At 40.5% G+C, this 26892-nt stretch overlaps 2 protein-coding genes across 3 annotated transcripts in view; both read right to left on the reverse strand.

Annotated features, from left to right (window-relative positions):
- Nucleotides 1–795: 795 nt before the first annotated feature.
- fbxo34 (F-box protein 34) lies at nt 796–26556 on the reverse strand. Of its 2 annotated transcripts, none has more exons than XM_033027240.1 (4): nt 26279–26556; nt 9259–9379; nt 6569–6657; nt 796–4927 (listed from the first exon to the last, which is right to left on the reverse strand). In XM_033027240.1, the coding sequence occupies exons 2-4, from the start codon at nt 9298–9300 to the stop codon at nt 2743–2745; spliced, it is 2316 nt and encodes a 771-aa protein (XP_032883131.1). In that variant the 5' UTR covers nt 9301–9379; nt 26279–26556; the 3' UTR covers nt 796–2742. The 2 variants fall into 2 exon arrangements, with proteins under 2 accessions (XP_032883131.1, XP_032883132.1); XM_033027241.1 differs by lacking the exon at nt 26279–26556 and adding an exon at nt 7001–7082 and having other exon boundaries at nt 9259–9383.
- Nucleotides 24713–26892, reverse strand: part of lgals3 (galectin 3) — a gene marked incomplete at its 5' end in the record, with an annotated part of 32624 nt that continues 30444 nt past the window's right edge. Inside the window, 2 exons of the mRNA XM_033026449.1 lie at nt 24713–24723; nt 26177–26183. The remainder of the gene's footprint in view (nt 24724–26176; nt 26184–26892) is intronic.

A 26892-nucleotide genomic window follows, 5' to 3' on the forward strand; every position in this document is an offset into this window, starting at 1 on the left:
TAGGTTTGTGATGTAATTGGCTTTGGTTAAAAAAAAAGTAAATTGTCCCAAGTGTGTAGGATAGTACTAGTGTACAGTATGATCGCTGGTTGATGCAGGGACAGAAGGGCTGGTTTCTGCACTGTATCTCTAAAGTCTATATCATGTTACCATCTGTAATTCTTAACAGCTAACTATCTGTACTTTGTCAGAGTCCTTTTCACCACCACAGACCAACTTATAGGTCAGTTGGACTATAGTCCCTGCTTCAAAAGCTTTTCATGTTACATCATGAAAGAATTAACAGCACAGAGCAGGGATAATATATGCAAACTACCACCTTCTTGTGACCTACAAACAGCTCCAAAGGTTGAGATTGCATAACAAAACAAAATGATTACATACATGAGAATATCTGCACAATAAAACAGACAAAGGCCACAATGTAGAGACATGACAAACAAATAATTTAAATGCTACTGATGCACTAATAACATATCCTAAAGATAAAACAAAACAAGATAGCTTAAATTATGATCCAAGGCCTACATTTTGGAATAGATTTAAAGATTAGGCAAATGTGTGTAATTGCAAAACACTGTAGACAAAAATACAACAATCCATTTCAGGGATGAAATAAATTGTTATCGACACAATATCTGGCTTTATGAAAAATGGAATATTTGGAGACTAATACAGCTTCCAACATATTGATTGATGTATGTGTATAGTAAAGAAAAACCTTTAACAGTTCTAATATAGAGAAGGGGATAAATTAATTTCCATAGTTAGATACCAAACATCTACAACCAGTAATTTTGTTCTATTAATGTCCCACATTTATTCATTTTACATTGTTTTATGTTTGTAGATCTTAAAATTATAGAAAATTGCAAGTTAATGTACATGATACACAGAAACAGCAGCTTTATAATTGTGCTCCCTAACTGCTGAAGTGTAAATAGACATCCTTGCAATTAGCACATGTTTCGGAGCAAGCGGCAGGTTTAGGGGGAATAAAATATATTACAATGCAAAGCCATATGCAGTGTTACAGGTTAGGCAGCATTCACTCAGTAGCTAACAAATGAACAATTTTAGGCACCATTTGAAAGTAAAGTAAAAAAAAAAAAATACATGGATGGGATACTTTGAAAAGGTTGAGATTCAAAAGGGACACATTTAAAAGACAGTATCAATGCCAAAAAAAAAAATCCTAGCTCTAACAACAAACATAATAATGTACAAATATGCAATTGTGCACCCTAAGCTTACAAAGGCAGTAATAAAAGCACTTTAAAGATTTACTTAGCAAAATAAATCCTTATATTTGGTATCCTTACGTTTACTCTTTGGAGTAACCACAAAGATCAAAATATTGCATGTGAAGAGAAAAAGAAGCAAATCAGCATCCACGGAGAAGAGAATAACGGTTATTTTTCTAGGCCGATTACCAGTTTTGTCATTTTCCATCTTTCCACCAAGTATGTCCTGGTGACTATTCCCTGTTTTGGTCTTAAGATTCACCTGTCTCAGGATATTTGGATTTTATATTCATGCAGGTAGAGAACAAAGTGTAATACAGTTAAAATAAAATGTCATTTCTTCACACACTTGAGAAAATAAAGTTATTCATGCAAAGACCCGAATTGCCACTTTTGCTTTCAGTTTTGAGATTTAAAAAAAGATAGCCATGAAGAATCCTTTTTAAAGTGACGATGGAACAAGGGTTTTGACTTAACTCAAATCAAAAGCTAATTTGAGGTGCTAATGTTAAAGGCTGGCAATTTATCATGTTTGGGTTAAAATATAGCCCATTCTTGTTATATGTGGGAATGAGACTTAATTTCCACGCATCTCTTTTTAATACCCAAGGATAAATTTTAGAGTTTGATTTCTTTTTGTGGGTTTGTTTAAACTATTTTTCTTTTCAGCCAACAAGATTAAAATTATAATTGAATTATATCGATTGGACCAAAGAATTGTTTGCCATGGCACAATGAATTTTATTTCTGATGTACAGTTGAGTTATATGCTATTAACACAAATTTGGTAAATCCTATTAAAACATCCATCTCAGTAAAATGATCACTGTACAATAGTTCATATAACTCTCCATATATACCACCAAACCTTTTAGACCAGTAAAAACCCATCCCCCCCAAAAATAATCTGAGACTAATTAATTCAACGTAGGCATTGCTGTACACTGACAGTGACAATTCAAGTAATGCCACATTCAATCAGATTTCATTTTGCATAACCTGTAATTCTGCAGTGCCAATAATAAAGTTCTGAATTTGACCCAACATTGTAAAGCAACACATACCATCATAATTCTCAGTTAGTCCCAGGTGGCCAATTTTGTTCAGATTTATTCATTTCCATGCCAATATTTTGCGCTTAAATGTAATTTTAGGTAGAATATACAATCTATTCAAAAGAAAGATCATTACTTAAAATAGACTAACTGCAACACTGATATAGCTGCATTGTAGTGGTTTGTTGCTGTGACAGCTACATTAACAGTACAACACTATCATAAATCAAACACATGATAGAGCAAATACTGCACTTCTCACAGCTATTGCCTGCTGCAGTTTGGTTCATGCAGATTCACGTAAGCTAACATGTTTTTACTGTACAATGTAAACAGTGCAGAACCAACAAAATATTCCAATTTTGATAGGAAGCAAACAATTCAATAACTTTTTTTTTTTACATCGCCAGTCAGACTAAACCAATTTCACCTTTTTTTAAACTTCAAAAATCTTCTCCACTTTTTACACATATTTGTTGGATATGATTATGAGACTGCACCCAGTTATTATCATGAAGCCCAATTTTACAGCCCGGTGAGTCTTTTTCTGTCTGCCAACAGCACATCCAGTAAGAACGCCCATAGGGTAGAACTTTGTAATAGGGCTTTGAGTGCCACCGACACGGTGACACATCCCCTTTTGAGTAATGCTTTTTACACTGCTTGCATGGATCATCTTTGTATCGTGGGTCACAGACCCAGCGTGAATCTATTGCCCTAATGTCATAGTTTTCTATAATGAACTTAAAATAATGGCACGTGCATTTGAGAGCTGCCAGGGTTTTGGTAGGAAGAAACATGAAAATCTTCACCATGATGTGGTGCGGTAAAAAGGCCATGTATTGCCGAGGCTCAAGGAGCTGTTGGATTTTGAAGCGAGTTTCCAGGAACTCATGAGATACTTGCCTCCTGAGAGGAATGGGCTCAGTTAAAGAAGGGCATATTGTTCCAAAAGATGCAAGTGAATTGTCCCGATTTGTTTGTGAGCAACTTCGGTTGAATGTTCTGCTTTCAGCAATCAGAAAGTGATCCCTGCATTGTGCAATATCCAGGATTTCCTCAGTAGTATTTTCATTTGAATCCAAGTTTTCCATATGGGACTGTTCAAGTGTGAAAAAGAGTTCTCCAGGAAGGGGTTCCTCACATGGATGAAGTCTAGTTATAGATCTACATTCTGTTCCTTCCTTCACCCCCCTATCCATATTCCTGTCTGCCACACAAGACTCTAACTCATCGACAATAAAATCAGTTGCATATTCACCCATACCATTCTCTGGAAAAGTAAAGTTTGATACAAACTTATTGTCCATTTCCCAACACAGTGACGGGGCATTACAGCACTCCACTGATACCTCAGCATCATGACTGCAACGTTCTCTGCAACTGTTTGGCAATGACATTGCTTCCTTGTGGGTTAATGAAGCCTCTTTAGAAGAGAGATCCAATACCACACCTGAAAAGCTAATAGCTGGAGATGGAACACTTGTGGCATTATCCAGTGGTTCAGTGCATGGCTTAGTATAGCTTGTGCTTATATGACAGCATTGTTCTTTGCTTTGCCCAATGTTATCAACTGTACTGGGTACATTAGTTGATTTTTTAATAATGCCTGTACTCTTCATGCTTTCTTCCAAAAGATGTGGATCGGTTAGCAAAACCCTCCCCACCTCTCTCCGAAAGCTATTATTCCTAACTTGTCCATTTCTGTTGTGTTGATTCTTTAAGCACTCCGATTCAAGCTTAGCTATTACTTCGATAACTCGAACATATTCACCCTGTAGTTTTTTATTTTCAGTGGACTTTTTGTGACTTAAACCAGGCTCCGATCCTGTATGTGAAATGGCTTCTACTGATGAGGACCCTCCCTTTGAATGCACAACACTCGGCGAGTGAGCATTGGCATTTGTAAACGGTTTGCTGCAGTCTGGGAGAAGAGAATTTGCCCTTTGTTCTAGAAGAGCCACCATTTCTGCCACAGAAAGAGAGCTGCTATGACCAAGTCCATCAGCATTTTGTTTATCAATATTTACAAATGAATTCTCATCACTGTTACTGCTTGTTGGTGGGTCTGCACGCAAATACCTTTTATCAATGCTCTCTTTTCTCACTGGTTGAATCTTTACTTTCTCTAGATCAACCGATTTCCTTCTGCGTTTAGCAGTTGTGACCTCAGCATCCCAACTGCTCTTTACTTTCATGGCGCTGGTCCTGTTATTGCATTGATGTGCTGCAAAGAATGCGATTTTCTCTTTCGTGTTACCAGGTTTTATGACTGCCCAGATATCCAATTGTGCCTCCCCTTCTTCCTGATGAATCGAAGGAGGCAGAACATTTTCAGACACTTGTTTCTTTCTTCCATTAAAACTAACATTATCAGCTGGATTCCTCATATTGCACATTTTATTTTGGGAAATGAAACCAAAAGGTCTTGGACACCACAAGCTGATGTGAGATGCCAAAGCAATGGATTTACAGCACAATGGTTTATTGCAGGTAGATTGGCATCTTTCAACCCCTACAGTTGTGTGGTGGCTTGACCGAAGGCCTCTAAGTGCCTCTTGGCTTGATTCAAGAGATGCATCTTTCTGCTGTAGCTTTGGGTGCAGCTTCAGATGCATGGTTGCCAACCTAGAAATGAAGAGAAATGATCACAATATAACTGTAGATTTTGATTTCTTTAAAAACAAATACCTAGCAAGAAAAGCGGTGCAAAATTGTGTGTACCGTGAAAGATACCCACAAAACTTAGTCTTGAAATCATAGTAGTATCAGCTGATTACACAATAGGAATTTGTGTTCAAGCTCACATGGCCTAAATTTGTAGATCAAGCTTCCAGCCCCTATAATTGGGCATTCTACAAACATATCGTTGCCAGTTGACAGAACAGTCTTGTGCAAGCCACAATACCAAGCATAATTGCATCCCTATACTTACTGCAAAGCAGGCTACCCCCTTTATTAGCCAAAATCAAATGTAGCTGATTTTGTTTCCCAGATGCCTATAGTTTAGAATCTTATGTTAAGAGGCAAGAGTGTTTACTTGTCATATGTACTGAAAACAAAACAAAAGCCTGAAGTCCCTAGTGCAACCACAACAGTTCAGAGTTTAGTTGGTGTTGTTTTGCTGTCGGGGGGGGGAGGGAGGGAGGAGAGGAGGGGGGGTAGAGACCAAGTACAGCCGGTGAGTGGGGAGGGAGCCCCAGTGACTGAGCGCATCCTGACGGTGGCAGCGGCCTGAAGAAAGCGCTGTCTCCAGAGCCTACAACATGAGCCGCAATAACAGCCACATTAACCAGGCAATACGGAGGGGGTGAGGAAGGTCTCGATGGTGCACATTGCGAGTCAGGGTCGCATCAGAAGCCGGAACTGTGAGTGGTCAGACTAGTAGAGCGAGCTGGGAGTGGCATCGGCAAGACCATCCACTAAAAGTGAAATTCGTTATAAAGCGTTTCATTTGTTATAAAGCTGTTGCCAGATTTGTATTGGATACAGCAAAGATGAAAAACATGAGGATCAATTTAAAGGAATAAATAATTTATTTCATTTTGCAGCCTGGTATATTTAATGGTCGTCTCACAGATCCAGTGACCCAGGTTTGATCCCGAGTATAGCTGCCAGAGTAGAATTGCATATTCCCCCTGTAACTGAACAAGTTTCTACAAAGGAAATGCACAGGGAAAGGTACAACTCAAATGCAGTTGTTCTCATCGTTAAAGTTAGGATGGTAGAATAGTACTTTAAACATTTCTGTACCTCAGCATGAAAACATAGGGTGGCACAGCCCAGCAACACATTAAAAAAAAACTGTACCTTGCTAAAATTTTAGGAAAATCAGATTCAACTGTTACAATTTGCAAGGAATATATTAAATGATGCCAAAGCTCCGAGTCCATTATAATACTCAAGGAAATAGCCTTGACCTCAGAATTTTTTTCACGTATTTCTTTTAGTGAGGAAAAATTTCCTACGTATTTATTTAGATTTTAGTGATTTTTTTTTTAACATTGTTATATATGGGGGACTAGCACAAAGTTACAATAAAAGCCATGGTTGGAGTGCTTCCAAAATGAACTGAAAAATATCTGAAAAAGAACAAAGTGGTACAAATATCTGTAATGTCATAGAACAAAGTAACGTGCAAGTTCATCACAGATCAGCACTGAGGTAGGTACTTTTTAATATGTGGATGATACCAAATTGTGAAAATCATGAATAGGCTGATCAAATATTGAAGGTCCAAGTTTGCAAGAACACCTCAATGCAACCCACCGTAAAAATCTGTTCACATCACATCTTTGTGCCTCATTTGGAGTCCCAAGTACAACAAAGCCAACTTGCTCACGGGAACAAATGTTTACCTGGTGAAGAGAAGCGAGTCATGAGACAATGAAAAGGACACGAGTTGATAATATACTTAGAAAATGCAATAGTTCTAATTCTGTTACACATCCTAAAATGGTGACAGAGTTCAAGAATTCTCCATGTCAATGATCTTTGAAGCTAAATCTTAATTATATTTAATAGAATATTGTTTCAATAATCACCCTCCTAACACTAGTTCTAATATAATAAAAATGATGGTAAATTATTGATCGCGCCTGCTTCTGCGTAACAGCAGTTCCTGAAAAGTCAAAGTTGAAGAAGAGAGGAAAAGTAATAAAACAGACAAATAGATTTTTAGATGTTTGTTTTGGAGCTTACCTTTTGGTACAACAAGATATTTCCATAGAAGGTGACCATCAAAAAGTGGAGAGGTGCAGTTGGACTTGCAAGCAGTGTGAAGCTGAGTAGGGGCAGTAAGCAGAGAATAGAAATAGAAAAGAGTGTTGTTTATGTGCAAATTCTAGTCATGCAGGATAAATTTACAATGGTCCAGAAGCAAAGAAAAATAAAACAATATTTTAGTGGAAGACAGTAAAAGCTGTTTCTTGATCCATGTTGTTAACTGAGAGTGCAGTTATGACCCTAGTACAATTCATTGGGGTTTGCAAAGGAAAGGCAACTACAGAAAACAAATAAATTGCTGCTACACACATTAATTTTTTATAAAGCACACTAAATAAAGCATATCAGGGGACATGGAGACACAGGCTACAAGGAAACAGGCACTTCGCCCAAACTTGTCCATGCTGTCAAGATGCCCCATCTACGTTAATCTAATTTGCTCACATCCCTCTAAATCGTTCCTATTTTTATACCTGTCTAAATGTCTTTTAAATGTTGTTTATATTACCTGTCTCAACTATCTTCTCTGGCAGCTCGTTCTTGATTCCCCAGTTGATTATTCAACTGATCATTTAATTGATATTTCATTAAATTGGCAATCCATTAAAGTTTGTCTCTTTGAATTATAAACCAAATTCTTACATATTTTGAATATTTACTGGCTAAGTGAGATTGTTTAAAAAAAATGTATAAAGCAATGAAAATACTTATTATTTCATCCAAACATTAAAAAAAAATTAAATCCTTCAATTTAATTGCACCATTCAGCAAAGGTGTTCAGGCGGTCAAAACTATCAAATTGTATTTACAGGATAAACAAGCTAAGTGCTTGCACACTAGATTTTATTCATGGCTGGAGGAAGGGGACATTGAAGAAAAATAAACCCATTTCTACTTAGTAGTTACATATCTCTGGAATGCAACTCAGTCCTTCCCTCCAAAGTATACTGCAAAATATATTGTGCTAAATATCACTGATACTGGATAGCTAGCCGGGTACGGTTGGAATAAATTGATAGACATCTTATTTTCTGGCGCTCGCTACACAAACAAGGAGATATACAATAAACACGATATAACACACCATATGGGGAGGGGGGGGGAAGAGAGACAGTTTCCATCATAGCCGATCCTTCGCCACAACCAGGTACGGTATTATTATTGTATGTAGTTGAAACAAAGAACTGCAGATGATGGGGGGGGGGGGGGGGGGCTTTAATATGGTTAATACACAAAAGGACACAAAGTGCTGGAGTAACTCAGCGAGTCAGGCAATATCTCTGGAGAACATGGACAGGTGATGTTGGGACCCTTTCAATCTGCTGCATTAATCCAGCATTTTGTGTTGTTTCACCTTAAAACTAAGCATTAAGGTCTGCACCAGTGAGCTCTTCTTCACTGGTTGACATGGCTGCAGTTGCGGGTTACGCTGTAGCCCCCTAATGAATGCACTTTCCTTAATCCGCTGCTAAAGACAGGTTATGCTCCGTCATCATGGGGCTCCCTCCCCTCTCACCAGATGTTTTGTCCAACATCCTCCAAAATAGAGTAAGTCGGTGACTCCGGGAGAGGAGGTGGCAGCTGCAGCATTGGGGGGGGGGGGAATGAGGCCGAGTGGACAAAGTGGCAGGAGAAGTAGGAGGTGGCTGCGATGGAGGGTGTGAGTAGAAGCCGAGTAGACAAAGTAACAGGCCAACAGGAAGATAAGGAATCTCATGGTGACCGGGCGTGTCCTGTTGGTGGCAGCGGCCTAAAGAAATAGTCGTCTCCAGGAGCTAGTACGAGCCGCAACAACAGCTGTGTCAACTAGACTGTGTGGTGGGTGAAGAAAGGCTTGCTGGTGCACCTTGCGACCACGGGGTGGCGTCAGAAGCTGGGACTGAGGTGGCAGTGCAAGCTGGGTGGCGTTAGCAGGTTTGTCTGCTATAACCAAAAATCATTATAAGGGGATCCGTTAATAAGAGGGTTTACAGTATTATAACGGGGGCACATGGGAGTGAAAGACAGAAGTTTGGGAAGAAAATAAAATGCTAGATATGGATGACACTTTAAATCATAAATATGCAGGATAAATTGGAATATCTTCATGTTGCACCCTGATACAGAACCTACAAAACTTTTTTACAATTGCTGACTTATGCCAGCATTGCATGAAAATTTACTTATTATTTGGTTAATTGAAGCATGCGTTTTTTGTTCCCCTCATACAAGTTGTCATTAAATGATATTCTCACCAGAGGCAATTTCAAAGCAAGGCATCCAGACACCTCCTTCATCGATTCCGATATCCTGAGATCTGGAGAACTGGCATGGCTTCTTACCAAAATGGTCTTACCACATTTACTTCAAAACACACTGAAACAGAAGGGAGAAAATGTTATTTTGCAGCAAAATATATGACAAATATTTAATTGCACCCAAATGTTGTCGCCTTTAATAAAACAAGCATATTTAAAAATTATTAAATTGTAATGACATTTTAATGTCTTATGTCATTATAATGTCTAATTGTAATAAAATTCCAAATTTGTAGACCTGTACACAGATGCAAGTTATCAGACATTATTTTACATCTTACATGGATAGGACAGGCTTGGAAGGATATGGACCAAATGCAGGCAGGTGGGACTAGTGTAGCTGGGACATTTTGGCCGGTGTGGGCAAGTTGGGCCGAAGGGCTTGTTTCCACTCTATGACTCTATCTGCATTACAAGTTCAACTATTCAAAAGACAAAATAGTGCATTATCAATTGTTTAATGTTTAAAAACTACTAGAATTAATCTTGAAAGAACCAAAATGATTTAAAATAACCCATTTCATACAATCAACTGTTCCTAACTAAATTTAGGTATATAGGTATATGCATATTGTACCACACAGTAGAATAGTCAGAGAACAAAGTAGACCAAAATACATCATAATACATGTGTTTAAGAAGGAACTGCAGATGCTGGAAAATCGAAGGTACACAAAAATGTTGGAGAAACTCAGCAGGTGCAGCAGCATCTATGGAGCGAAGGAGATAGGCAACGTTTCGGGGCCCGAAACATTGCCTATTTCCTTCGCTCCTAGATGCTGCTGCACCCGCTGAGTTTATCCAGCATTTTTGTGTACCTAATTCATAATACAAGTGGAGGCTGCCAGTACATTGGAGATTCAGAGGGACAAAGCAGTATTTCAGAGCAAAGAGATGTCACAGCATATAATTTTAAAGAAATTTAGTCCTGACTTAGCATCTACAGTAAATTCTATACAAGAAATTCAATTCTAATTATTTTGGCTACCAAACAATCTTATTCCTGCAGTAAAGCACTGATCATCTTAAAGAAATGCAAAACAAAACTAATTTAAAAATATATATTTTCCAACCAAGTTAGATATGATTGGCGGGTGTATCCGTAAAAATACCCAAGGGAACATCATGCTTCTATGTATAACCCAGCTGCACTTTAATTTTTCACAACATATCCAACTTGCAGCAAGTCTGTCACATTCTTATTACTCCTGAACAAACAGGCTTAGACTCTTTGGGATGAGTTTTAACATATCACGAGCACTTGACTGATAAAAGACCACCCAAAGCTGCTAAATGTTATCTGACAGTTTTGTTTTAGGCGTAGCCATGAGCTGGTACCAGCCATTCACTGCTCTGTCAGCCAGCTGTCATAACATGATTGCTCACTCATCCATCCAAAGTACCGTGAACCATTAAAGCAGTTAGAAAATGAGAAAACATTTCCTATAGACAATGTTAAAGAATAAAACAATTAAGTAATACATTGCTGTCGGAATGTTCAAACAATAACTTTTTTTCTCTCTCTCTTCCTACAGGAATCATGCATCACAGATCCTTCATTTACTGTTCAAGCTAAACATTGTTACATGGAAAACCAAGTGCCTGCAGAATATTTGAACACAAGATACGTTCATTTTTGTCCTTAAGCACATGCACTAAAATGAATTTGCTGAACAATTGTAATAACAAGGAACTGAAATGCTGGTTCACACCAAGGATAGACACAAAATTCTTCATACCACTTCTACTTTCTACTTCTGAAGGGTCCCAACCCAAAACGTGAACTATCCAGTTTTACCAGACATGTTGCCTGACCTGCTGAGTTACTCCAGCACTGTATTTTTTTGTAAACCAGCATCTGCAGTTCCTTGTGTCCATCATTGCTGATCTCAACACCAGTAACTGTACACTAAAATTAGGCTTTTGTTTTAGTTCTGTTGCATAATTTAGTCAAAATATACCCCAAAATGCATTTACAGCATTAACTAGTAGAGTTGGATCCAAAGATCTCCAATATATAGAATTTACAACATATTAGTTTGGCCCAACCAACTCTACTCTGTTAGAACAATAGAACCAACAATCCCAATCACACATTTACCATCACTGTTGTTCCCATAAAATAATTCCATGAGGTTAATTATCCTCCAACATTTTCGCCACCTCCAACGTGATCCCACCACTTGCCACATCTTCCCATCTCCTCCTGTCTGCTTTCCGCAGAGACTGCTCCCTCCGGAACTCCTTGGTCAATTCGTCCCTTCTCACCCGAACCACCCCCTCTCCGGGCACTTTCCCTTGCAACTGCAGGAAATGCTACACTTGTCGCTGTACTTTCCCCCTTGACTCATAGAAACATAGAAAATAGGTGCAGGAGGAGGCAATTTAGCCCTTTGAGCCAGCACCACCATTCATTGTGATCATGGCTGATCGTCCTAAATCAATAACCCATGCCTGCCTTCTCCATTCAAGGACCCAAACAGTCTTTCCAGGTGCAGCAGAGGTTCACCTGCACATCCTCCAACCTCATCAATTGCATCGACTGCTCTAGGTGTCAGCTGCTCTACATACAATACAATTCAATTTATTGTCATTTGGACCCCTTGAGGTCCAAACAAAATGTCGTTTCTGCAGCCATACATTACAAACAAATAGACCCAAGACACAACATAATTTACATAAACATCCATCACATTGCTGTGATGGAAGGCCAAAAAAACTTATCTCTCCACTGCACTCTCCCCCCCGATGTCAGAGTCAAAGTCAAAGCCCCCGGCGGGCGATGGCGATTGTCCCGCGGCCATTAAAGCCACGCCGGGTGATGCAAGGTCGCACACCGGGTTCTTGATGTTAGAGCCCCCGGCGTGCGCTCGCAGAGTCCCGCGGCCATTCCAAGCCGCGTGGGGCGATGGTGTAAGGCCCCGCTCCAGGAGCTCTTCAACCCCGCAACTCGGGCGGGAGAAGTCGCCGTTGCGGGAGCCCCGAAAAGCGGTCTCCCAGCAGGGACCCGCGGGCTCCCGGTCCCGCCGTCCGCCAAACCCGCAGTTGCAGCCACCGAATCTCCGGAGGTCGGGCCGCAGCAGCGTCCACCACAGCTCCACCCGCTCTGGACTCGGCCAGCTCCGCGACGGTGAGGTGAGTAGTCGGCACCACAGCCCCCGGTCTTCCTGTTGGAGGCCGCTCCTCGTTGCAGCCCCAACGACAACGGAGACCCGACAAAGAAAAGGTCAGGTCTCCCGTGCAGGGAGATTTAAAAGTTCCCCCCACCCCCCCCCCCCACCCCAACAAAAAATAACAAAAACTACATAAAAACATAGACATAAAATAATAAAAACGCAGACGGACTGCAGAGGCCGCTGCTGACATCGGTGAGACCAAGCGTAGGTTTGGCGATCGCTTCGCCGAACACCTCCACTCGGTTCGCAATAACCAACCTGATCTCCCAGTGGCTCAGCACTTCAACTCCCCCTCCCATTCTGAATCCGACCTTTCTGTCCTGGGCCTCCAACATGGCCAGAGTGAGGACCACCGTAAATTGGAGGAGCAGCACCTCATATTTCGCTTGGGCAGTTTGCATCCAAGCGGTATGAACATTGACTTCTCTAATTTCAGGTAGTCCCTACTTTCTCCTCCCCTTCTCAGCTCTCCCTCAGCCCACTGGCTCCTCCTCTTCCTTTCTTCGTCCCACCCTCACATCAGTCTGAAGAAGGGTTTTGAACCGAAACATTGCCTAGTCCGTTCGCTTCATAGATGCTGCCTCACCCGCTGAGTTTCTCCAGAATTTTTGTCTACCTTCGATTTTCCAGCATATGCAGTTCCTTCTTAAACTTAAAGGTTCATACTATGTTGGCTTTGGGGGTTTTTTCCCCCCATCATCAAAGCACACAGTAATTCCATCTAAGATTAGTGATAGGGGTGTCAATGGACAAAGTTCTGAAGTAAACAATAAATCTACAGTTGGAACAGCAGAGATTAATCAAGGACAATCAGCATAGTTTTGTTGGTGGAAGCCTGCCTGACCAATTTAATAGATTTTTTGAAGAGTGACAACAGCCATATTAATGAGAGGAGAATGGGAGATGTAGTCCACATGGACCTCACTAAGGCCTTTGACATAGTCCCACATGAAGAAAATCCAAAAAGTCAAAACCTATGGTCTCCATGCCAAATAGCAAATTAGATCCAAAATTGGCTTGGTAATAGGAAGCAGAGGGTGATGGTGAAGGGTTGTTTTTGTGAATGGAAGTCTGTGACCAATGGTGTACCACAGGGATCAGTGCAGGGCTCCTGACTGTTATAGTGATCATAAGGTCATAAGGAATAGGAGTAGAATTACACCATTCGGCACATCAAGTCAATAAAAGAGCAATAAGAATTATCAATAACGTTGGATATCTTGAACATACCAATTTATTATTCTTAAAGTCACACACACTGAAGTTCGCCGATCTGGTTAAATTTAAGACTGCGCAAATCATGTACAAAGCAAGAAATAATTTACTTCCAAGAAATATACAAAAACTGTTTATGGAAAGACAGGGTGGGTATAATTTGAGAGTGGAACATAATTTAAAAAAACTCAATGTCAGAACAACTCTTAAAAGTATGTGCATAGCAATCTGTGGTGTGAATTTGTGGAATGGTCTGGAACAGGAGATAAAACTTAGCACAAACATAATTCAGTTTAAAAAGATGTACAAAAACACTTTTTATAAGGATATTGGGACGAGGATAGGTGATTGTGATATTTGTTATACTGATTGTATTGGGAAGGGTGATTATAGGGTGATGGGTTGTATATATGACTAAAAAAAGATACTGTATAGTATACGAGGGTTTTTTCTTTTCTTTTTCTCTCTTTTTTGTATGACTTTGTAAATATTTGATTAGTGTATAAATGTAAATAATTTGGTGTACATATAGCTGCTGGTGTACATATGGTGTACATATAGCTGCTAAATTTGTATAAGATAATTACAAGCAGTTGAATAAGGGGTGGGAATTAATAAGCTTTGGCTTCTTCCTGCTCCTTTTCGGACACATACGATTTCATTTATTTATAGATATTGTTTATGACACTTTATAAATATTCTTGTTTTGTTTTTGTATGCCGTTTCACACTTGCTTTTTATTCTTTTATTCTGTTCGAAATAAAGAATTAAATAAAAAATAAAAATAAATAAATAAATAGATAAAGAGCCTGCTCCGCCATTCAATCATGGCTGATCTATCTCTCCATCCGAACCGCATTCTCCTGCCTTCTCCCCATAACCTCTGACACCTGTACTAATCAGGAATCAATCTATCAATGCCTTAAAAATATCCACTGACTTGGCCTCCACAGCCTTCTGTGGCAAAGAATTCCACAGATTTACCACCCCCCCCCCCCCTCCTGTGTAGGGAAAAGAGGGAGATCTACAATAATTATAGGTAGCATGGAGTAAATGAGGTGCTTGAGGAGCATAAAGAATGTAAAAAGAATCTTAAGAAAGAAATTAGAAAAGCTAAAAGAAGATATGAGGTTGCTTTGGCAAGTAAGGTGAAAGTAAACCCAAAGGGTTTCTACAGCTATATTAATAGCAAAAGGATAACGAGGGATAAAATTGGTCCATTAGAGAGTCAGAGTGGACAGCTATCTGCAGAGCCAAAAGAGATGGGGGAGATATTGAACAATTTATTTTCTTCGGTATTCACCAAGGAGAAGGATATTGAATTATGTGAGGTAAGGGAAACAAGTAGAGTAGCTATGGAAACTATGAGATTCAAAGAAGAGGAAGTACTGACACTTTTGAGAAATATAAAAGTGGATAAGTCTCCAGGTCCAGACAGGATATTCCCTCGGACATTGAGGGAAGTTAGTGTAGAAATAGCAGGGGCTATGACAGAAATATTTCAAATGTCATTAGAAACGGGAATAGTGCTGGAGGTACACAAAATTGCTGGAGGAACTCAGCGGGTGCAGCAGCATCTATGGAGCGAAGGAAATAGGCGACGTTTCGGGCCGAAACCCTTCTTCAGACTGTGCCGGAGGATTGGCGTACTGCGCATGTTGTTCCATTGTTTAAAAAGGGGTCTAAGAGTAAACCTAGCAATTATAGACCTGTTAGTTTGACGTCAGTGGTGGGCAAATTAATGGAAAGGATACTTAGAGATAATATATATAAGCATCTGGATAAACAGGGTCTGATTAGGAACAGTCAACATGGATTTGTGCCTGGAAGGTCATGTTTGACTAATCTTCTTGAATTTTTTGAAGAGGTTACTCGGGAAATTGATGAGGGTAAAGCAGTGGATGTTGTATATATGGACTTCAGTAAGGCCTTTGACAAGGTTCCTCATGGAAGGTTGGTTAAGAAGGTTCAATGGTTGGGTATTAATGGTGGAGTAGCAAGATGGATTCAACAGTGGCTGAATGGGAGATGCCAGAGAGTAATGGTGGATGGTTGTTTGTCAGGTTGGAGGCCAGTGACTAGTGGGGTGTCACAGGGATCTGTGTTGGGTCCACTGTTGTTTGTCATGTACATCAATGATCTGGATGATGGTGTGGTAAATTGGATTAGTAAGTATGCAGATGATACTAAGATAGGTGGGGTTGTGGATAATGAAGTAGATTTTCAAAGTCTACAAAGAGATTTATGCCAGTTGGAAGAGTGGACTGAAAGATGGCAGAGGGAGTTTAATGCTGATAAGTGTGAGGTGCTACATCTTGGCAGGACAAATCAAAATAGGACGTACATGGTAAATGGTAGGGAATTGAAGAATGCAGGTGAACAGAGGGATCTGGGAATAACTGTGCACAGTTCCCTGAAAGTGGAATCTCATGTAGATAGGGTGGTAAAGAAAGCTTTTGGTGTGCTGGCCTTTATAAATCAGAGCATTGAGTATAGAAGTTGGGATGTAATGTTAAAATTGTACAAGGCATTGGTGAGGCCAATTCTGGAGTATGGGGTACAATTTTGGTCGCCTAATTATAGGAAGGATGTCAACAAAATAGAGAGAGTACAGAGGAGATTTACTAGAATGTTGCCTGGGTTTCAGCAACTAAGTTACAGAGAGAGGTTGAACAAGTTAGGGCTTTATTCTTTGGAGCGCAGAAGGTTAAGGGGGGACTTGATAGAGGTCTTTAAAATGATGAGAGGGGTAGACAGAGTTAACGTGGATAAGCTTTTCCCACTGAGAGTAGGGAAGATTCAAACAAGGGGACATGACTTGAGAATTAAGGGACAGAAGTTTAGGGGTAACATGAGGGGGAACTTCTTTACTCAGAGAGTGGTGGCTGTGTGGAATGAGCTTCCAGTGAAGGTGGTGGAGGCAGGTTCGTTTTTATAATTTAAAAATAAATTGGATAGTTATATGGACGGGAAAGGAACGGAGGGTTATGGTCTGAGCGCAGGTATATGGGACTAGGGGAGAATACGTGTTCGGCACGGACTAGAAGGGTCAAGATGGCCTGTTTCCGTGCTGTAATTGTTATATGGTTTATATGGTTATATGGTAGGAAGGAACTGCAGATGCTGGTCCAAAATGAGAGTCACTGAAGGAGAAGTTGTTAAAATTGAGGACCAGGCGGAGGAGGTCTTAAGAAGGGTCTCGGCCCGAAACATCACCCATTCCTTCTCTCCAGAGATGCTTCCTGTCTCGCTGAGTTACTCCAGCATTTTGCATCTATCTTTTGTTATATAGATGTGTATATGAACATATAAGAAATTATCTTGTTGCAATCCTAGTATAATTTCCTCTCCCCCCCCCCCCTCCTGATCCTTTGGCTGTAACACTATACTTGTTTAGTTTATTTTTCCCCCTCTAACTGATGGGCGATGATGTGATACGATTTGCGTGGATAATATGCAAAACAATGTTTTTCATTGTACCCAGGTATTCATTACAATGATTTTTAAAAAGATGCATCTGGGGATCACAAATAAAGGTAGGGAATACAAAATGACCAAATAGCGAGTACAGATCCATCACCGATTTTCCAGCACACATGGTTTCAGAACCATGCTGTATCACCCGCTTTGCCGGACCAATAGAGGTCACGGTCTTGAGGGTCAAGTCGGAGTTCCTGAAACGAACCAATCATGTGCAGGCAGAATTATTTGGTATGCTAATTATACAGCAAGATTACATCCCTACCATCAAAGGGATCTAAAGGCACTGCCTCAAGAAAAGGCAGCCAGCATCACCAAGGACCGACACCACCTTGGCCATGCTATTAATTCACTCCTGCCAGTTCACTGCAGTTCGCTTACTGCCACAACAGATCAACGGTGGATGCGATCTCGCTGGCCCTCCACTCCACTCTGGACCACTTGGACAACAAAAACTCACATGTCAGGCTGTTATTCATGGATTATAGCTCGGCATTTAATACAATCATCCCCTCCAAACTGGTTACCAAACTCGCAGAACTGGGTCTCTGCACATCCCTCTGCAATTGGATCCTCGACTTCCTCATTCACAGACCACAGTCTGTTCGTATTGGTGGAAATGTGTCAGCCTCGATAACAATCAGCACTGGAGCACCTAAAGGCTGCGTGCTCAGCCCCCTGCTGTACTCACTCTATACTCATGACTGCGTAGCCGGACATAGTGCGAACTCCATCATCAAGTTCGCTGACGACTCCACTGTTGTGGGATGTATCACTGATGGGGATGAGTCAGAGTATAGAAGAGAGATCAAGCGACTGTCCATATGGTGCCAGCGCAATAACCTGGCCCTCAACACCAGCAAAACCAAGGAACTGATTGTGGACCTTGGAAGGAGAAGGATGGGGACCCACAGTCCCGTTTATATCAACGGGTCGATGGTTGAAAGGGTCAAGAGCTTCAAATTCCTGGGCGTGCACATCTCTGAAGATCTTTCCTGGTCCGAGAACACTGATGCAATTATTAAGAAAGCACATTAGCGCCTCTACTTCCTGAGAAGATTACGGAGAGTCGGTTTGTCAAGGAGGACTCTCTCTAACTTCTGCAGGTGCACAGTAGAGAGCATGCTGACCGGTTGCATCGTGGCTTGGTTCGGAAACTTGAGCGCCCTGGAGAGGAAAAGACTACAAAAAGTAGTAAACACTGCCCAGTCCATCATCGGCTCTGACCTCCCTTCCATCGAGGGGATCTATCGCAGTCGCTGCTTCAAAAAGGCTGGCAGTATCATAAAGGACCCACTCATCTCCTCGCTACCTTCAGGTAGAAGGTACAGTAGCCTGAAGACTGCAACGACCAGGTTCAGGAATAGCTACTTCCCCACAGCCATCAGGCTATTACACTTGGCTCGGAGAAAACTCTGAACATTACTAGCCCATGATCTGTTATTTGCACTTTATCAGTTTATTTATTCACGTATGTATATATTTATATAATGGTATATGGACACACTGTTCTGTTCTGTAGTCATGCCTACTATGTTCTGGTGTGCTGAAGCAAAGCAAGAATTTCATTGTCCTATCAGGGACACATGACAATAAACTCTCTTGAATCTTGAATACTACCTCATCTGTGAAACACGGTGGTGGGGGTGTTATGGCCTGGGCATGTACGGCTGCTGAAGATACTGGCTCACTTTTCTTCATTGATGATACAACTGCTGATTACAGCAAGACAATAATCCCAAACATACTGTGAAAGCAACAAAGGAGTTTTTCAAAGCTAAAAAAATGGTAAATTCTTGAGTGGCCAAGTCAATCACCCGATTTGAAACCAATTGAGCATGCCTTTTATATGCTGAAGATAAAACTGAAGGGGACTAGCCCCCAAATCAAGCATAAGCTAAAGATGGCTGCAATTCAGGCCTGGTAGAGCATCACCAGAGAAGACACCCATCAACTGGGTGATGTCCATCAATCGAAGACTTCAAGCAGTCATTGCATGCAAAGGATATGCAACAAAATACTAAACATGACTACTTTCATTTACATAACATTGCTGGGTCCCAAACATTATGTTGCCCTAAAATGGGGGGACTATGTATAAACACTGCTGTAATTTCTACATGGTGAAACCAAAATGTATAAAATCTGACAATGTGCACTTTAACCACATGTGATTTTTTTCTATTACATATCTCAAATTGTGGAGTACAAGAGGCAAATAAATAAATGATGGGTCTTTGTCCCAAACATTATTGAGGGCATTGTATTCCACCTGGTGTCTGAAAGACCAATGGTATGAACATTGAATTTTCTCATTTCAGGTAACCCACATACCTACCAAACTCCTCTCCCATAATTCTATATTCTGATCATCTTTTCTCCTCTTCCAGTCCTGTGGCAGGTTCTCAACCGAAAACAGTGATGCGTTTCTCTTGCCTGAACAGATGTTGCTTGACCACAAATGTCTTCAAGCAGACACAAGGAATTGCAGATGCAGCAAAACACAAAGTGCTGGAGTAATTCAGCGGGTCAGCCAGCATATACGGAATGAATGGATAGGCGACATTTTGAGTTGGTCCCATTCTTGGCACAGAGGAAGGAACTAAAGATGGATCCTGACCTGAAATATCATTTGTCCATTCCTCCCACAGGTGCTGCCTCACCCGCTAAGTTGCTCCAGCACTTTGCCTTTTGATCAACTTCTTTCAGCAGTTTATTTTTCACTCCAATTGTGTCGGCAATCTCTTATTTCCCTAGCACAATACATGTAATCCTCCCCATTAGTTCAAGATGGCAGCAATCCACTACAGTTTCAAGGACATTTGTAATAAGAAATATAAATTTGCTTTACCAGACTTCACTTTAGGAACAATTACTAATGCCTCCCCTCTCTTTCCGGATCTCTCAGACTCCATCTCAGCCTGGCACCGTCTGCAACCACCTTTTGCCTGCCAGCTCCTGCCTCACTCTGACCCCTCATCTCATCTCCTCTTTTCTGTCTCAATCCAGATACAAGGTGTCAACCCGAAATGTCAACCATCACTCTGCCTCCACAAATGCTGCTTGACTCGCTGTTCCTCCAGCTATGTGTTATTTTTTCATACAATCTTTGGTCTCACAAAATATTACTCTCTCAAGATTGCCTTGGAAATCTGTAAACCCTTCTCTTTCCCCAGTTACGACTAAGTGCCATTGACCTAAAACACTATAACTGGATACTCTTTCCTGAGATGATTGGCCAAATTTCTTGCAGCATTTCTAGTTTTATATAAAATTCCCACACCTGCAATTTTATTTGTTTTCCGTATTTGCACTGAATCCTCTTCAGCAATGCCTAGATTATGATTTCCCATTGTATATTGCTCCAGAATCACAAACTCATCCCAATTATAATGACCTTCCCTCAGTTTAAAGCTTTAAAAACAGTTTTGGTCAGAATTCCATTATTTTGTTAAATCTAATAAATGCTCCCCTACCATCATAATGTTCACTGCCCCACATCCATTTCCCAAAACTAAACCTAGAATAAAACCCATTTAATGGATTTTCAATGAATTCATTTAAAAAATACTTGTACGCATTTCACAGATTCTGGAGGTTTTATACCTTTACCCTGCTCAGATCCCAGTTAATATTAGACAAGATGAAATCCCTTTGTGTTGGTGTCTTGTTAATTTTACTTACAGATCAACTCTTCTACTTTCTGCAGACTAAGGGTGCATAGTAAACTCCTGACAAAAGAGATTGCTCTTCTTGTTTCTCAGTTCGACCCATAAGGCATGATTTGTTTTTTTTCTAATATATCATCCGTCCTCCCAACCCCACCCTGCTCTTTAAAAAAAAATAAAAAATGGCACCCTACTAAGCGTCTCTCTCTCTCATTTGAAAACAGAGTAAGAAGCCAATCTTTACATCATGTTCCAATAATGTGCAATGATTTCATACTTCTGTATCCTCCGTTCATGGTCTTTATTTCCTAAATCACTTTGCATAGAAACAGTGAACAAATTCAGGCAATGTAGCCTATAAACATATGCTGGCATTTATCCTCCACTCAAGCCTCCTTCCATCTTGTCTCCAAAATTAATCAGGGTAAATTTAAATTCCCATCCCCTCATGTATACTCAGTTTCCAGTTAAAAACTATTTCCCTGTAACTAGAAATTCCAAATTATCTCAAAGCATACACAATCAAGTACTAATAATTTTTTTAATTTTACCATCCATTATTTTCTCTAATTTCTGAATTATTTTATCTATCTTCCTTACTTATCTGCTTTCACCTTATTCCTACATCCAAATTTTATATCATTCTCTTCTGAAAGCTGCTGGGTTTCTGTCCACCCTTTACTTTTTTCCCCCAGTTATGACTAAGGATCATTGATCCAAAATGTCTTTCCAAAGATGACTGGCCGAGTTCTTGCAGCAATTCTGGTTTGGTTTAAAATTCCCACACCTGCAGTGAAGAACACGCCAAGCCGGAGATTGTGGATGCTTACAGATGTGCTGCTGCTGATGGTTCATAGAATCTCACCGGTGTCTTGTTGCAAGTAGCCTCACGGAATCGGATCGGTGGCCTTAAATACCCATTTGCCCCATTAAGAAATTGACTGGTAGTATCGTGGCCTGGTTTGGTAATTCAAATCCTCAAGATCAAATTAGGCTGTAGAAAGTAGAGGTCCATCACAGATACTGACCTCCTCACCAAAGGGATCTACAGGCATTGCTGCCTCAAGGCGGCTGCAAATATAATCAAACACCTACACCACCCTAGTTCTCTTCTCGCTGCTACCATTGGGAAGGTGTTAAAGGAGCCCAAGAACCATTACCTCCAGGTTCAAAAACAGTTTCTTCCCTTTAATCATTAAGTGTTTGAATCACCCTACATAACCCTACCTCTGCACCAATCCACCATGGCTTTGTACTACTATGGTTGCTCTATGTACTTTGTTTTTTGTACTCTCATGCTCCAGTTTACTTGAATGAAGGATAATTTATTACATATTTATTGGTGTTGCATCTAATGTTCCTGTAACATGAAATAATTTAACGGTTTCACAGTTCATATCCAATGCACATGGCAGATAAAACACGATTGAATTCTTGAACTGGGCAGCATTGCTCTCCTGTACTTCACACTCAAACCCCAGATAGTCAAAGCCAACAAATAACCAAAGCCAACAAAATTATTAGCAGTATTCTTCAGAAGTAGTGAGAGGGAAGAAAGCTTGCAAAGAAAGGTGGCAGCAGAACAAGCCCAGTGAGTGATAGGTGGATACAGGTGATGGAGGTGGCAGATGGATGGAGCAAGGGTGTCAGATAAGAAGAGTGAAATAGAAAGCCAGAAGGAGGAATATAGGTGGATGGGGACAGGGATGTTGGTAACCCTTTCTCATTGGCCCTGACCTTTCTTTTCCAGCTTCCCCCCATTACAATCAGTCTCAAGGGTCCCAACCGAAAGTATTTCCAGCTGTCTGACTTCAGATAGAACATATATGACGTAACAATATTGTAAATGACTGATTGTTGTCAAGCACTTCAAAAGTTATTTGAAAGCCAGCCCTGCGTTACCTGACCTATGGACACCCTCAACATACAAATTTAACATTAAATTCAAAAGACTGACACACGTATAAACATTCCTTCCTATAAATGGCATACGTATAAACATTCCTTCCCGACATCGTCGGGAGCTCGCAGGTTGGTGACCTGTTCTCCGGCGCTCCCGCGACAACAGCTGTGTCCTCTGGACTGGAGGGCCGCAGCTTTGGCGGCTTCGACCACCCCGGGCCGCGGAGCTGAACTGGCCCGTTCGCGGAGCTTGGATTCAGCCGCGGGACTGACATTACTTACCATCGCCCGGCGGGGTCACAACATCCGAAGCCTGGATCGCCTCGGCGCAGAGGGAGAATATGAAGGGAAGAGACATAGACTGAAGACTTTTGCCTTCCATCACAGTGAGGAGTATTCACCTCACTGTGGTGGATGTTAATTTGTGTTTTTTGTGTGTGTTTTTGCCATTTTTTACTATATGTAGGACTGCAAGGCAACAAAATTTCGTTCAGACCACAAGGTCTGAATGACAATAAAGGCTACTTTACTTTACTATAATTGAAACTAGTTTCTATTCACTTTTTGTAATTGCTCTCTTATCAATCTTATGTGCTTTTGATGCCATTCATTACAATATTGTGGAAGTGCAGTTATCATAGTGATTTTTGTATATTTTCTGACTTACTGACAAAAGTCGACTAACAGGCATCCAAAAAAAGACCCGTTTTCTACCTGGAGACTCATTTTGATCCCATGCACAACCTAATAAAAGTTCTTATGTTCACTTCTAAAAAGGCACTCTATATTAGACTCACAACTCTCATACAATAATTATGTTTATTCATAAATTTAAGTTTCACCAGAAGAAAATTGAAAGCCAGACATAAATAAGCAAAGTTGATCAAAAATTATTTTTCCCCAAATTGGTCATTTGAATGCTGAAAAGCTGTATTGTTATCATGGATTTCTGAAATCCATTCTTGGACTGTGATTGAAAAATGTACATCAGCCAAGAACACTTTACATGTTATATCACTGTGCAACCTTGTTGTATATAAAATACAAATCCAGATCCCACTAATTTATAGACACAAGGAACTGCAGATGCTGGAATCTTGAATAAAACACACAAAATGCTGGTAACATAGTGGGTCAGACAGCATTTGAAGGGTCCCAACCCAAAATATCCCCTGTCCATTCTACAAATGTTGTCTAACCTGCTGAGCTAGTCCAGCACTTGTTTTTTCCTGCTGATTTGCATTCGCCTTAAATTGCCATAACAAGGTTGGTTTACTGATAAGACACGAGGAATTGCAGGTGCCGGTTTATCAAAGAAAGGCACATCGTGCTGAAGTAATTCAGTGGGTCAGGCAGCATCACGTTCTCCAGAGATGCTGCCTGACCTATTGAGTTGCTCCAGCACTCCATGTCTTATTTTGTAGGATCACTGATTGTGGGGTTATTGGCTAATAAATCAACACTATTAAAAAAAAGCATTTTCAAAACCCTCAAAACTACAGAATTCACATGAAACAAATTGGCAGACGTACAAGGGCACAGAAGATTATTGCCTAAAGGGATGACTGACAATGAAGATTCTTATGTTCCAGTCTTCAAAATGTCAACTTTAACTTAGTTTCCAGAGTCAACATTTAACAATTGAGTGACAAAGAATAATGAATCATAATCAAAACTAATTTTTCTATAGTGCAATTACCAATTTGGCATAAAACTCAGTAATGCATACCCTTAGGAGATACTAGAAACTGCAGATATCGATTTACAAAAAAGCACACAAAGTGTTGGATTAACTCAGCGGGTCAGGCAGCATCTCCGGAGAACATGGATAGGTGATGTTTCAAAATGTCACCTATCCATGTTCTTCAAAGATACTGCCTGACCCCATTAGTTAATGCATGTCTTAAGACTACTTTTGAACAGTTACAATAAAAAGATAAATTGATCTAATATATTAGATTCTCTGTTCGTCAACACAACTACAAGAAAACACAAACGAATGAATTTACTGATGCACATGATTTAAATTGCTTTTTGTCTTCTTTACGCTTGGGTAAAATGCACGGCAGCAAAACCCAAGGTGCGCTTTCTTGCATTCTACATGCTTGCCGCTTGGATAAAATAAAAAAGGAAGCAAAATCTAAACTGCTGTTACAACAACAAAAATCACCCAACTGCCTTCTCTCCCATCATCCGACATTTGGAAAGAGAAAATCCTTGATAACACTGCTTATTTTCAAGGTTCACATGACTAATTGGAGCTTGGCTAATTGTGCAGTTTTTGCTCCAAAATTCATGGTGTTTCATGGGAAATATTTGGATTGTTATTGAATTATTATTGTCACATAATCAGAAAACAATGAAAAGCTTTGTTTTAATAGTCATTTCTACTGCCCAGTCTCTAGGTTAGAAAATTAACATTCAAGCATTCATTAACCAGGTATGTCAGCTGGAAAATGGGAACACAGACATTAAGTGGCATGTGTAAGTTACTTTCACAGGAAAGTAACACATTATCAAATTTCTCAAAATAAGTATTAGTAAATTTCAAGGATCTTCACACAATGAACTACTTTTGGACCATTATGTGCACAAATGTAGTTTCCATGTTTCACCAGCAAGATGAATTCAAATTCTTTTGGTGCCAGCAGGATGGAATATTCAAGTCACCAGACTTTTGCTTGTTAAGATCTTCACCTTTCCTCTGCTAAAAGATGGTTCCTTGCAACTACAACACTGCCTCAGTACTACACTTGAATGTTAGTCTGAGTTACATGTTCATACTATGGTTATGAAACTTGTAATGCATGTAAACATATCATAAGAATGATCTTATTCTTGATCAAGCAAAATTGCCATACAGGATATCAGAGTGAAGAGAATTTTTAAACAAAAACAGAGAGAGTAATAGCGTTCCATCTTAACTCCTGCAATCTGTATTACGTTTTAACTGATTGCAACTGTTAAATCTGCCTTCTGTGAAGAACAGTGACATTTAACTCAAGTACATGAATCATTTGGATAGGTAAATAAATACGATCGTTGAGAGCGAAACGCAAACAAATTGGACTAGCTAAGGTGAGCATCTTGGTCGAAATGGAAGGGCCCTTTTCCGCGTTGTATGACTCCATAACGTAACGTTAAAGCACCAAAACGTACAGAAGCGAGGTGAGAATGCAATTAGTAAATATCTCGAACAGTCTAGTGTTAACGTCGGTGTGGGGGGCTCAGTTTTCCCCGCAGTGTCTCAGTTCGGATCTGAATAATCAGGAGCGAGTGGGGAAGGTTGCTACTTCTGCGACTCAAGTCACCACCGAGCAACTAACTGTGCAAGTCTCAGCTTGCTAGGCGCTACTACCACGAGAGCCCGTGGCTGCGGCCTAACCAGCTGCCTTACCTATATTAAAAAGTTACAGATTTTCTTTTAAAAAATAGATAGCTACACGTTCCTCCGCCAAAGCACAGGCCCGCACCCTGCCTTCGCATCCGGGACGTGGCTGATGAAAAGCCGCTCACCTGAATTGGTGACCCTCGGTACCGGCCCCTCGGAAGCGGGATTCCCTAGGAGGGGCCGGGACTTGGCGGGCTGGTTTCCGAGGGCTTTGCACCCTGGGTTCACGCGTAACTCCCTCGCTGGTGCTGCTGGTGGTGTCCGTCCTTCTCCTTCTTCTTCTTCTGGCGTCTAGTCCTGTTCGCCGCTGCCGTCGACCTCCCCCTCCGAGTCCTCCACCGCCGTTGTTCCTCCTGCACTTGAGGCTGCGAGTCTGCCAGTATCCCAGGGTGCCGCGCGCCCTGGCCGCGGTCAATGCCGCGAGATATGAATCCCGGCTGTTTGCGTCCAGAGGCGCTCAAAGATCATATAGTAATATCTTCATATTAGCAATAGCAATATCTTCATATATCTTCATATTGCTATTATATCTTCATATAGCAATATCTTCATATTAGTAATAGCAATATCTTCATATTGCTATATATCTTCATATAGCAATATCCTAATATTGCTATTATTTTCCCAAATGCTGCAGTTGTGAACAGTGTGATTAGATGAATGAATTACAGAGTGCAAGTGTAATACAAAATCAACTCAAACACAGCATATGAGCCATTTAAAAAGAAATGATTTAAAA

This window comes from Amblyraja radiata, chromosome 9 (assembly GCF_010909765.2).
Source record: "Amblyraja radiata isolate CabotCenter1 chromosome 9, sAmbRad1.1.pri, whole genome shotgun sequence".
NCBI classification, from domain to species: Eukaryota; Metazoa; Chordata; class Chondrichthyes; order Rajiformes; family Rajidae; genus Amblyraja; species Amblyraja radiata.

What these genes read in the sequence shown, in the direction of transcription:
- fbxo34 (XM_033027240.1), bottom strand. Translation starts at nt 9,300, where the DNA reads ATGAAGGAGGTGTCTGGATGCCTTGCTTTGAAATTGCCTCTG. An exon ending in TTGCTTTGAAATTGCCTCTG is followed by an intron (nt 6,658 to 9,258) that starts GTGAGAATATCA and finishes TCTCTTCACCAG; the next exon opens with GTAAACATTTGTTCCCGTGA. An exon ending in GATGTGAACAGATTTTTACG is followed by an intron (nt 4,928 to 6,568) that starts GTGGGTTGCATT and finishes CTTCATTTCTAG; the next exon opens with GTTGGCAACCATGCATCTGA.